Source organism: Poecilia reticulata, linkage group LG9 (assembly GCF_000633615.1).
Source record: "Poecilia reticulata strain Guanapo linkage group LG9, Guppy_female_1.0+MT, whole genome shotgun sequence".
Taxonomy (NCBI): Eukaryota; Metazoa; Chordata; class Actinopteri; order Cyprinodontiformes; family Poeciliidae; genus Poecilia; species Poecilia reticulata.
The window spans coordinates 7845224-7857750 of record NC_024339.1 but is presented as its reverse complement, the minus strand read 5'-3'; the positions used below and the strand labels follow the sequence as shown (position 1 = coordinate 7857750).

At 39.5% G+C, this 12527-nt stretch overlaps 1 protein-coding gene across 1 annotated transcript in view; it reads left to right on the top strand.

Moving 5' to 3' along the window:
* The window catches only part of dock5 (dedicator of cytokinesis 5), a 68386-nt gene extending 56157 nt beyond the window's left edge, over positions 1-12229 (top strand). The window contains exons 45-51 of the mRNA XM_008417532.2: positions 4514-4597; positions 4698-4835; positions 5097-5254; positions 5418-5541; positions 8580-8739; positions 8977-9095; positions 9262-12229. Of these exons, the coding sequence (XP_008415754.1) occupies positions 4514-4597; positions 4698-4835; positions 5097-5254; positions 5418-5541; positions 8580-8739; positions 8977-9095; positions 9262-9345 (867 nt within the window). The 3' untranslated portion in view covers positions 9346-12229. The remainder of the gene's footprint in view (positions 1-4513; positions 4598-4697; positions 4836-5096; positions 5255-5417; positions 5542-8579; positions 8740-8976; positions 9096-9261) is intronic.
* The last annotated feature ends 298 nt before the right edge of the window (positions 12230-12527 follow it).

Sequence of the window (12527 nt, the reverse complement as noted above, 5' to 3'; positions counted from 1 at the left end):
TGCTGCAGAGTGCACTTTTTCTGCCTCCAGCGACTGGATTCTTAAATATTTCATGTCATCTATGCACATATCCTTTCTTTTATTCAATATCTACAGAACAAACACGAGTGACTTTTTATTAATTGATTCTATTTTTTTTTTTTTTTTTTTTTCGTCTTCAGACTCCACACACTTGACTTTGGTGGTCAAAGGGCGCTGCCACTTTGACCTTTCCAAACATCTTTTTGGTTGAGTCTTAAACAGTCGTGAGGTAGTAATAACACGATCTCACGCGGATGTCTGCCTGGGTAGAATCATAATGCGCTGACATTTAGCAATCAAAAGGTCAGACTGAGTGGCACCGAGTGTGAACTGGAGAGGCATGCCGCTGCCGCCGCAAGGTGCTAATTTTAATTTGGACTGCATCAAACCAAATGCGTAACTTAATTGAGTCATCCTGTAGCCCAGTTTTGACTCAAAACACTTTTCTTTCTTTTTTTTTTCCAAAAAGAAAATAGGTGCCATGTAACAAAATGAGTAATTTCTCAGTGTTTAGCCAACAAACAGATGGGCCTTAAGCATTTTGAGCGGTGAAATCCGCTCCCATTATATGTTTTGTTGCTATTAAGTGCCTTTCTGTGTCATTAATGAACAATAATTAAATGTACGTTATGACGCGTGAGCCTACTAACAACAGCAGATTTAATCAAAAATAGTTTCTGGCCTCCATGGGGACTGGTGGACTTGATACAATTTTAATATTTTAAGATCATCACAGGCTTAAATTAGCTATGAAATATTCAGATTTTAATGCAAAAGTTGCATGATTTTCAATATTTTCCAAAATAAATATTACGGGTGTCGTATAACCAACTAACTTTTAAGAACTAAATCAATGCAACATCATCACAATTCATTTTTTTCATTCAAAGGGGGGAAATGTTGTTGCCTAATTTCGAGGTTTTAACAATATTTTCAATGTCATGTTCTTCATCCTATTCTGCTGATTCTCAATTTCCTCAATTTTTGTCAATTTTTCTAACAATTAGATATAATTAGATTAGAGATTTGGTGTCCATTTTCTGATCTTTGGCTTTGTGAACTTCTCAGATTTTAACTCCTTTTTTCTGTCAATCAAAAATACTTTTCTTTGCATTGCAATGTGCAAATTAAACATATAATTTATTTATTTTTATTCTCAAAAACAGGCCTAGGTTACAGTTTTGCAAACACAATAAACTCTTCCAGGTGCTTTATCTATGCAAATACAACATGATTAAAAAAGAATTGCATTCCCTTTCACAAGACTAAAATGTACTCAAATGCGTAACACGGAGAAAGGATTAATTTATTTACACCTGAACAGGAATCTGCCTGCGGTGATGGATCCTCAATGCTTTACATGAGCAGACTCTGCTAGTCTGTTAAGCAATAAAAAAAAACATTTTGACAGATGTCGTTTATTTTTAAAACAATTACCGGTTCATACTAGAGACATTTCAAACCGTCTTTTGCCTATTGTTTTATCAATTAGCATGATTAGCGTTACTGCCTGCAAATAGCAGCTCGGTGTGTATTCTCTAGATAATTTACGCTTTTACTTTAACTCTGAGTAGCTCCTCTACTCTTTTTTTTTAATTGTGGTGAAGAAAACAAACCATTAAAAAAAAACGTATATTTCCAATTCTAAATCTAGCTTGGTGACTAGACTCAATCCAATTTTATTTCATATTTGCTCAGACATAAGCAAACACACGAATTGATCACTCAGATGTTTAATCTGGGCCCTCAGTCTTTCCTTACACCATCCTGTATTTGAACTTTCCTGTCAGCTTGTTCTTTTGTAAAATCCTTGCATGTTTTTAGATTAATATTTTTCTGCTAAGGGAGTAAAGTAAAAAGGTACTCAGTAGTGAATAACTGGAGAGGATTATTGAGTCTCTTAAGATCTGCTTTGGCAGAATTATATTTTTATCTTTTGTTTCCTGATAGAAATGTATCGACTGAGACAAAACTATTTCTCTGAACTGATCTCGTAGCTGCCGCTGCGTCACTCTGCCGCTACAGTAGCAGACAGTAACGTCCTCTCCAACTCCTCCAGCTTCACATCCTCCGCTTCCCTTTATAATAAATGTTTTTATGTCCACAACAATATCGAACCACCGCTCGATGCCAGAAGCTTTTACTCCAGTGAACACTTTCTCCTTCTTACTCTGCTGAATAATAAGTGAAGGAGAAGATTTCTGGATGAAGAACAAGAAGACTGAAACCTAGATTTCTTGTGGGGGTTTTTTGTTTTTTTTCGACCAAGCATACGGTTGAAACCAGGTATTTATTTTTAATGTATAAAAAGATATAACTTTTTTTTTTTTTTTTTTGTTACTGACTGTAAATCAGCCCAAACTTTTCTGGTTTTTGGTTTGTTAGGATTCACAGTTTATTTCCTTAATCTTTGAGTAATGACCATATTTGCAGGGATTTCTTTTTAATCCTGAAGTATTCATATAGTAAGACTATTATGACTGGAAATATTCTACGAAAGCCCAGATAGCGAAATCACGACTTTTGTAAGTTCCTGAATGATAAATTTAGATATAAATAGGAACAATTTATGTACTTTTTAACACTTTAAATATACAATTTTTTTAAGTGACATGACAAAAAATCTAAAGAAACATAAGTTGAGATATTGAGACGACAGTTGCGCAGAAGACTACTTCATCCTTGGCTTCTTGGCTACTTCCTGTTGGCCGAAGACGCCACATCTGCTTAAACGGTTCTAATAATAATAATATGCAGCTGTAGACCACATATGAATATCCAGCCTTCATACGGTTTAGGAAGGAAACGAGTTTTGTTTCCCAGAGGTGAAAGTATCACGATGAGACAAGTGAGCATCAACTCCAGAACGAAAGCAGAAGGCCTTATAAAGACGCCGGCAGTACAATAAAAGTACAATAAAAGTTTTTATCCTCAGTAAAAAAGAAAAATAAGAGAAGTGCCTGGAGAGCCAGTCAGAGAGGAAGAAGTCATTAGTTCAAAAAGCAACAGAAGCTTGCAGAAAGACGAGCTGCAGTTTGCAAATGAACTCGGAGACAAAGGCATTAATATCTGGTGTGATAAAACTAAAATTGAACCGTTTGTCCATAATGACCAGCATTATGTTTGGAGGGGAAAAGAGGAACCTTTCCGCCCTGATAATGTTGGGTGTTTTCCTGCTGGAGGCAAAGAAACTTGATGGCACCATGAAGAAAAAAACATTAAGTGGAAATACTGAAGACTTTCAGCCAGGAAGTTAAAGATCCGGCACAAATGGAGCTTCCTAATGGACAATGACCGCATGTTTACCATTAAATTAGTCGTTTTTTTCTAGTGGCCGTCACAAAATCCTGTTGTTTGTAAAACAAAATGTGGTGGGAGGTGTGAAGGTGTGTGTGAGCACCTGACTCCGGTTCAGTCGGGAGGAACGGGTCGGTGTTCCAGCACACGGTCGTCAGACGCTTGCAGAAGGATATCCAGACTGTTTTACAAGAGGAAAATTTAATTAAATGTCTTAAAAAATTATTCTATTAGGATTGATTATATTTTATTAATATTGTTTTGGTTTTTGAAGATTTAATTTTTTTTCCCTACTAATTCTCTCTTTGGGTTTCTATAGTTCCAACTTCCACGGTGACCATCTTGTTTAACCGTTTCAACTGAATTCAGGCCAACTCTACGACAAAATATAAGGATCAATCCATTTTTTTCTTTCTTCAATGTGAAGATAAGGTTACAATATTAAAATAATACAGTCGGAATATTTGGAGAATAACATAATAACCTTATGAGAACTCCAACATACACACAAAAAATTATCTAAGATTTTTCTTCATTTCTCCCTTTTTTTTCCCTCACTGTTTTAAGATTTTCTCCTGGTAACGGTGCGTCTTTTGTTGCTAATATTACAACTGTGTTGTCGTAATTAAATAGCCTGGCTCTAATACTCGGTCATACAACACACAGAAGGGGGACGACTGATATAAAAGCCACATTTTGAGAATGTTTCTTGTCATTTGTAATATCTTTCCGTTTTTTTTATTTTTATTAATTAACATTAGATCTCATATGGGGGGATTAGAGATTTAATTTTTAAGCCATGTTGCTCAGCCCTACTCTCTGTCACTATTCAGACATTCAGCAAATGGAAATAATTTTGGTCATTAAAACTAACCTAAAATACAAAAAGTTTAGTTTTTCATCTCAGGCAGGGAAATAAAAAATGAGATTTGTGGTAACACTTTATTTGACGGGGTGTGCATAAGACTGACGATTTCTATGACAGTTATCGTCATCTAGCTGACATTTAACAATGGCTGCCCACTTCTGTTTGACTCAGTTTCTGGTTTCCGTTCTGAGTTGTGGAGTCCCGTTCACACTAGAGCCTCTTTGTGTCGCCGTAGCAGCCGGCTCTCTGTTGCTCGCAGCCACATTTTCTAATGAGCGCGCTCAACACGCCGCCCAGTCATCACCCAGTTTCCATCTTCTTCTTCAGGCGTTCTTCACCGACACCTACATCCAAAAGCACCCAGGTGACCGCGAACTCATCGGGGTTCTTAAGCAGGTCATCGCCCTGCAGGTACATTTTCCCATCATCTTTGTCAAGAACCCTTTTTTTTCCTCTCCTCTTTTTTGCCAGACACCTGTGCTCTACTTATGTCCTCCCTCGCTCCCAACAGATCCCGCTCCTGGAAGATGGGATTCGCATCCACGGGGAGAAGGCGACGGAGCAGCTGAAGCCCTTACACAATCGTTTAGTCACTTGCTTCCAAGATCTGCGGGAGAAAGTGGAGAAGCTGTACGGCGTCATAACCTTGGTGCGTTGCCAGCTGCAAACTCGATTTCGTGCAGCGGGGTGCCAACTTTCACCATTGGCTCTCTTGCCTTCCTATCAAGCGCTTCTCATTCAAAGGGATAGTGTACATTATATTAGCACAGGACCATAAATCTTCCTTTAGCCAGGCTTTTGCAACCTGTGCCTCGCCTGTCATTCTGAATCTTCCTGCCAAGATCTCCCCTCTCTCTCTCCCTTCTCCACCCGCACCCCGGTGACGCTTAATCCCATTTGTGTGTCCCAGCCCTGCTCTCTGACTGAGAAGAAGAAGAGCCGCGTGGGCTCGGTCGTCCTGCCCTACATCATGTCTTCCACCCTGCGCCGCATGTCCACCGCGTCCACCTTGTCGAGCACGTCCTCGGGCCTCTCCAGCGGCTCCTCGGACGGGCCCTCCTCCCAAGAGTCAGTGCCGCCACTTCCTCACATCGCCCCGACTGATAATCAGACGTGTTCTTTTATTGTTCTCGCATAAAACAGTCATCTGTCCCCTTTGTTTCACATTTTCCTGCGTCTGTTTCCGTGCCCGGGGTGGTTTCGCTAACTGCTCCTCGTCGGCTTGTCCCAGTGATCGCAGGGCTTCTGTTCTGTCGCGCTCCGAGGAAGACAACAGGATCGCTCGGAAGAACAGAAAGGAGTGGAGCGTGAGCAAGTCTCAAGTGCTGCTGGAGAAGAAGTCGGATGCAGATGAGGTGAGGCCTTATGTCTGCGCTACTGTGCTGTATACAGTTGCACGGTGCCTATAAATAGTCCTCGCCCTCTTGGATGTTTTACCCTTCGTTTTGCTTTTACATATCAATCGCAGGCGGCAAAACTCGGCTTTTTTGACGAAAACAAATCTGCAAAGTAGCATTTAAATGAAAAGATTTAACACGAGGTAAGTGCATAAATATTCAACCCCCTTTAAAGTGACTGACCTAATTGAACGTAGGTCCAGCCAATTGGTAGAAATATTCTCACAATGTGTGGATGGAAATCACCTGAGTGCAGACACTGTATTATAAAAACACCCATGACTGGAAGGTCCGATCTCCGATTAATCGGAATCCCCAGCATGAAGTCAAAGGAACGCTCCAAGCAAATCGGAGAATAGCTTACTGGAACGTATAAGTCAGGGGCTGGACACAAAAAAAGTCTCCAAGGCTATCAGACAAGACGCTATGTTTGACAGACACTAAACATGTCACCACAAACGCATCATCTCCTCTGTGAAGCACGGCGGTGTCAGCATCATGCTGTGGGGACGTGTCCTGGCAGCAGTCCCTGGAAGGTTCGTAAAGGTAGAGGGTAAAATGAATGCAGCAAAAAAAAAACTACAGCTTCAGAAAATTTTTGTTTTCCAGTGAGACAAAAACCCAAAGCATAGAAATGAATGACGACAGCGAGGCGGATGTTCTGGTCTAGTCAAAGCCCAGATTTCAATCATGTAGAGAATTTGTGGCAGGACCACGAAACACGGCAGAGAGTGAGCAGTTCTGCACAGAGGAATGGAGACACATTGATTGGCAGCATGTTTACTAAATACTGTCTTGAAGGGGTGAATATTTATGCAGTCACTTATTTAATGTGAAATATTTTTACTTGTCATTACTGTGTAGAAATCAGTTTTCATCTTTGCTTTTGGTACTTTTTTTTTGTTGTTGTTAAAAATGCCAAATTGTTTTGATCATGATTGACTTGTTAAAGCAAAAAAAGGGGTGAAAGATCCAAGGGGATGAATACATTTTTATGGTTGCTGCATGTTGAGCTCTGGTTCCCTACAGAATTATCCAAACCTCCGGATATTTTACACTTTGTGTGATAACTGCATACATTTGTGTATTTTATGTGACAGACCAACAGAAAGTAGCGAATAGCTAAAAAAAAAAAAAAGCTTAAAAAGAAGATCTTACTTGTTTTTCAACATTTTGTCTACATTCCAGCTGTAAGTCATTTGGGGTGGGCATCTGCCAACTAGCATGTCTAGAGACTAAAATACTGCCTTCTCCTCCACCTCCTCCTGTAATCTGCCTGCTCAATCTCAGTCAGATTAAATGCCTCATAAGATCCACTTTTCGAGTTTTGCCTCAGACTTTCAGTTGGATTTAGATCTGCAGTCTGACCGGGCCTTCATAACACTTTAATGTTATTTGGATTTGAACTGGTGCCACTGAACTATTATACTGAGGAGCAGAACACGACAACATTAATTATAAAGTTAGGCTTCAAAATTCAGCAACTCAGACAATACAACCATAATGACGGAGAAGAGACTGAGACCGGTGAGGTCGTTTTTCAAACGTCTGTATTTACACGACTGAGATTGGGATTTGTTCGTCCATATAGTGCCGCTTGAGTATGAGTTTTCTTTTTTTCTTTTTATTTCTTGTAATCCACAATGTCCCACAATGCTTAGGGGAATTATGTGTTTAGTTTATGGCAAGTTTTGACAAAAAAAACCAAACCCCATTAGCTTTAGTAACAATCAAGTTTCACCAAGGGAGTGTTGTGTTCAGAGTTATGTGGCGGGTTTATAGAGCCAGGGTTTCCGCCCATCCTTAAAAAGTCTTAAGGACTTTTCAAGGCCTGAAAATGTCTTAAATTCTTTCAAAAAGTAAGTTGGCCTTTAACAAGCTCATCACAGATCTTAAATATTTTAATATTTCACATTACATATACATCTGTTTCTTTCTTGTGGAACATTTCTGTCAGGCAAAAGTTTGAGTCGCGCTTAGACTTATTTATTGCGTTCTGTGATTTGAGACGGTAACTCACTGCTAACATACCCTTGCTAGTAATAAAAAGCTAACTAGCTAGCTTTTTTGTTTGCGACTGTCTTGGGCAAATACACATTTATCGCCAGTCGGTTGGACAAAGTTGGTGCATTTATATAGCTCTTAAGTTGTGCTCATAATGGTCTTTAAAGTTTTAAATTTGAGGTATAGAAACCCTGTTATAACTTTACCCTGCTATAAATATCTCTACATCTCTCCATTTCATTCTGGAGCGCCCAAATAGTCCCTCTAGCTGAATCTGGGTCTTTTATTATGAGATGAAGCTACACACGTTTAACTAACTTCAGTAACACTTTAATTGAAGGGGGGTGAATAAGACTGACATAACACTGTCATGAACATGAATAAGTCTTCATGAATATTTATGACTGTTGTCATAAAGCATCATTCGGTAAATTATGACACTTTTAATACAAAGTTGACATTATTCAAAATGTCTTTGTTATGACAATTTGACATTAACCAATAAATTATTACTGTTTAAACTTTACCTTTACTAACATAAAGTTACCTAATTTTTAAAGTGCAATCAGTAATACTTTTATAACAAATTTATGTCAGTTTTATGTCATGTTTATGACAGTCTTATTCACACCCCTTCAAATAAAGTGTTACCCTAACTTCTGATGGCAGCTGGTTTCAGTGGATTTTATTTAGGGGTCCAGAAGGAAACAGGGCTCAAGTGCAATGCTGCACTTTTGTGTTGTTCATTTTCAGAACCATGTATCCCTTCGCTTTTCATCTGCCATCCGTTTGGCTCTTGGTCTTGATTTGTCACATAAAATACCAATACGTTTGGTGAAGTGTGAGCACTTTTGCTCCTTTGAAGTTATTCTAAGTGTAATTGTGAAAAACTGAGCACTTCTTTATGGTTTTCTGTACTTTTCTTGGAGTTCTTATTTTTTCACTCCTTTTTTTTTTCTTCTTTTCTTCTCTCCCCCACCATCACCACCCAGGTTTCACCAGACAAGCAGCAGAGACCCAAAAGTTTGCAGCTCGGTGACAGACGGCTCACCCTCTCCCTTTTCCAGGGCGTTTCATCCCAGCTCAGCCTGTCTAACCAACTCAGCCCGCTCGCCGCCTCCCCGCACACTCCAAACACGCCACGCAGCTCCAGTACGTAGCGAACAGCTCCTTCCTCTTCTGAGAAGCACCACACTGCACTTCTCCCCCTCTTAAAGTTCTGCTTTTCCACACAATAAAGGGGGGGGGGAACCTGACAGACTTTTCTTTTTTTTTTTTTTCTGGGGTGTGTAAAGCACATTCTGGTCTGCAGAGCTAATCAGGTCACACACACATTCACAGACGGATGTGGTCTGAAGAGTTTTTATTCCCCCCACCCCCCCTCGCTAGGTTATTCATCGCTCCTCAGCGACAACGATGCCAATACCATCGACACCCCAGGGACTCCCCCACCTATGCCTCCGAAGAAACATCCGCACGAGATTGACAACCTCGCCGGCTCTTCAGAGGTACATCTGCTTAGAGGAAATAACAGCCCCTCCCTGATGCATATTTAATGGCTAGTAAACGTGAATATACTCCGTTTTTTTGGGGAGTTTTTTTTTGTGAATTGTATTTTATTTATATTTAAAGTCTTAACACGAACCTTCTTCTGTGTTTTTTCCCCACAACCAGTTCGTCCCTCCGCTACCCGTGAAAATTGAGAACAAGCCTCCCCCGCCTCCTCCGAAGATTCGAAAGTCAATGTTCCCCTCGTAAAGAGCAACACCCCAGTAAGGCAACACCTACGCACCGACCTTGGGAGTTTTATTAATTCCCTGATTTGGTTGTAATGAAAGCGCAGACGTCTCGTTTTGGACGTCACGGAGACGCCACAGTGGGGGTCACAGAAGAGAACCGGAACGTTGAGGGGAGAAGCAGGGCTGGCTTGATTTCTTTATTTCTGTTTGTTTTGTTTGAGTAATTTGCTTCTTTTCAGTTCACTTTTACTTCCAAGCTGTCCTCCGCTCTTAAATTTGAGTAATTATCGTAGCGTTAAGCTGGGACGGGAAGGATCCGTCGTCAAAACAGCAGAACCCGATGCATGATTTGGGATGTGATTTAAGGTACAATCTTAGGCTCTGTGGGCTTATTAAGGTAATGAAAGACTCATTCCCTCAAGATGGGTCACAGCAGTGCATTTTCTGTTTAATCAGTGGCAAACAAATGGAATGAATAATGGTACAGCGTCATGTTTTTATTTTTATGTTTGTGTATGGAGCGACACTGGATGACTCACTCTCCCTCTAGCTGTTTAACAGCGTTCCCTATACAAAGAGCTGCATTAGATAAATGTCAAACTTGACTAATATGCAGGGATTACCATGTACAGAAGGTAACTGTTGGTCTGAAGCGGAGTTGGTCTGCGTCTGTTGATTGTGTTCCTGTTTTATTTGTTGTTAGCGCAGCCTTTCATTCCGACCCGCCGAGGTTTCAGAGACACTGGATGGCATTATTGAATGTGCTGCAGATTCTGCGCTTGTTGCTTATGTCAAACCCAACCTGTTGATGATGCACTACGCTGCAGTAGCTGCTGGTGTTTATTGGGAAGTGTTGTCAGAAAAAGAAAGAGGAAAATAATTTTAAAAAAAGAAACACTTGATACCACTGTCAAACCTGCTTAAATACAGAGCCGGAGCCAAAAAAAGCAAACAAAACTAAACTGGTTTTTGTGACTGCGATTCGTCCACGTCGGATGCTTTTAGTCTGCTTGGTGCGAAACCTGACGTTGAAAACCTGACGGACTTTTTTCTAAGTGGCATGTATAGTTGTGTTGAAGCTCCCTAAATACGCCTTTAGACAATGGTTCTCCAACTTTTTAGAACATCCACCATCTTGCTAAATCCCTAGCTTTCTCACACCATCCTCTTCACAAACATGTTGATAGTCTCTTAACAGGATTTGGATTTTTTTTTTCCATTTATTGTGTCATGAAAGAAAAACAGTTTTCTGGGTCCATTTTTCCTATTAGCTATTTCTCTTAATAAACAATGTTGCATTGTAACAAACCACAAATATATACATTTCTAACTTTTCTGGAACTTTGTCATTTCACCTCTATATATGGACCTTGTTTATTCAGGAAAAGCACACAAATGTGGTTTCAACTTGGCACTTTTATTTTTTATTCTGATGAATCTTCATCCCAATAATTCACCACTATGGCGAAACCAAATGAATAGAAATATACTCTATGTCCATGTGCAAAACATGGCATGTATAAAAAATGTTGGCAAGTGGATAACGCACCACATACAATGTTTTGAAATTGGCTGTTTATGGGTAAGTGGTCGCAAGAAAGAGGGACAAAGTGACCAGTCATTATTTATATTTGAAGCCAAAGCAGCAACATTCTGCTTTTTTTAAGATTTGCAAACAAGCACAATGATTACAAATCAACATTTTAAATCGACTTCGCAACTTCTACTCGCAGTTAGAGCAGTTAGCATGGTTAGCATCAGAAAATCTGCAGTTAGAGAATGCAGGTCTCTACTTCCAAAAAGCTGCCGAAATGTCCAAATCCACCCTTTCCCATGACGGACAGGTTGACTGCTTTAAAGAATCAAACATAGCAACTTTGGCGTTTTCTGTTAGACTCTCTTGTTTCTGCTGAAAGACTTGCTCTCTCTCACTTTATCGCAGCCCGTATGACCCTCGAAATAAGAGAATTTATTTTTAAAACCTTCTTAGTTCAGGAATTTGCAAGTTTATAGTTCCATAGTCGATTTCCAGATGCTGAAATTCTGAGTGGGGAAAAAAATCACAGGTTCCAACATAAAATATGGCTGCCTCACATGCATGACTGATAGTTCAGATGTATCTTGTCAAACTGTTTGCACAAACAGTATGCGACCTCTGTTGATGAACATACTGCTAAAGTATTTGAAAGTCCAAATGAAATGCATTTCTTTTAGCGTCCCTTGCTAACTACGGTTAGCCTGAATTTCCGATTCATTGATTAGCAATTCCTTTATTATTTTATTTTTCTTCTTAACTTTACTGCAACTCTTACTGGTGTTCCAACTCAGCAAAGGAGAACAGTTGAGTTAGAGCCAAGGTACGACACAAAAGGTAAATAACATGCTAGCTACCAGAGCTACTTCCTGCTTATCAGTTAGCTCTAGTACTCTTCTCCACTACTTTCTATGTAGAACAAAAATGAACTTAAGTCTTTTTTTTTTTTTTTGTTTGGCTCTCATTGCCTCTTGCATCTACATTACTTGGTGTGTTCACAAACTCGGTGCAAGTACAGTAATTGATACCAAACTTTCCTAACAGTCACGCTAAAGGCAAACCAAGATGGCACAGCTTGAGAGGCACTGCCTTTAAAAATGATATAAAACCCAAATTAGATCTTGTTAATGAGCACATTTATGAGGGTTTGGGTCCTCAGTCGCCGTGCTGAGCATGTCTGCTTCAGGCTCCCGGTAAATATTTATTGCAGGGGCATAAAAGTTTCTTGTCAGGAAAGTAAATGAGCAAAGTTTCCAAATGTGTGTGTGTTTTTTTTTTTGCTGGGACTTTTAACGGAGCCATAAATACAAAATGTCTCTGGAGGTCACTTTAGCTCGAAAATTCAGGTGTTGTTTCTGTTAAAAAAATTAAAAAAACTTCTCAGAGATTTGCACAGCGGGTGTTTACATTATGTTGGAAGCAAAGTCATTTTACCGAACACTGTAAATCTTTTTTTTTATTATTATTGTTATTATTTTTAAATAAGCAATACAAATGATGTGCCTTCACGGTGCTAAATCTGTGAGTGCATGCTGTTTTGAGAGAGATCAAATGGAACTGAATAATCATGTCATTGCTGTTATTTTTCTATTTTTAGTCTGATGTTTTACAAGGGATTAATGTCGTTGTATAGTGCATATTTCTTTAAAAAGCAGAAATGTTTATGA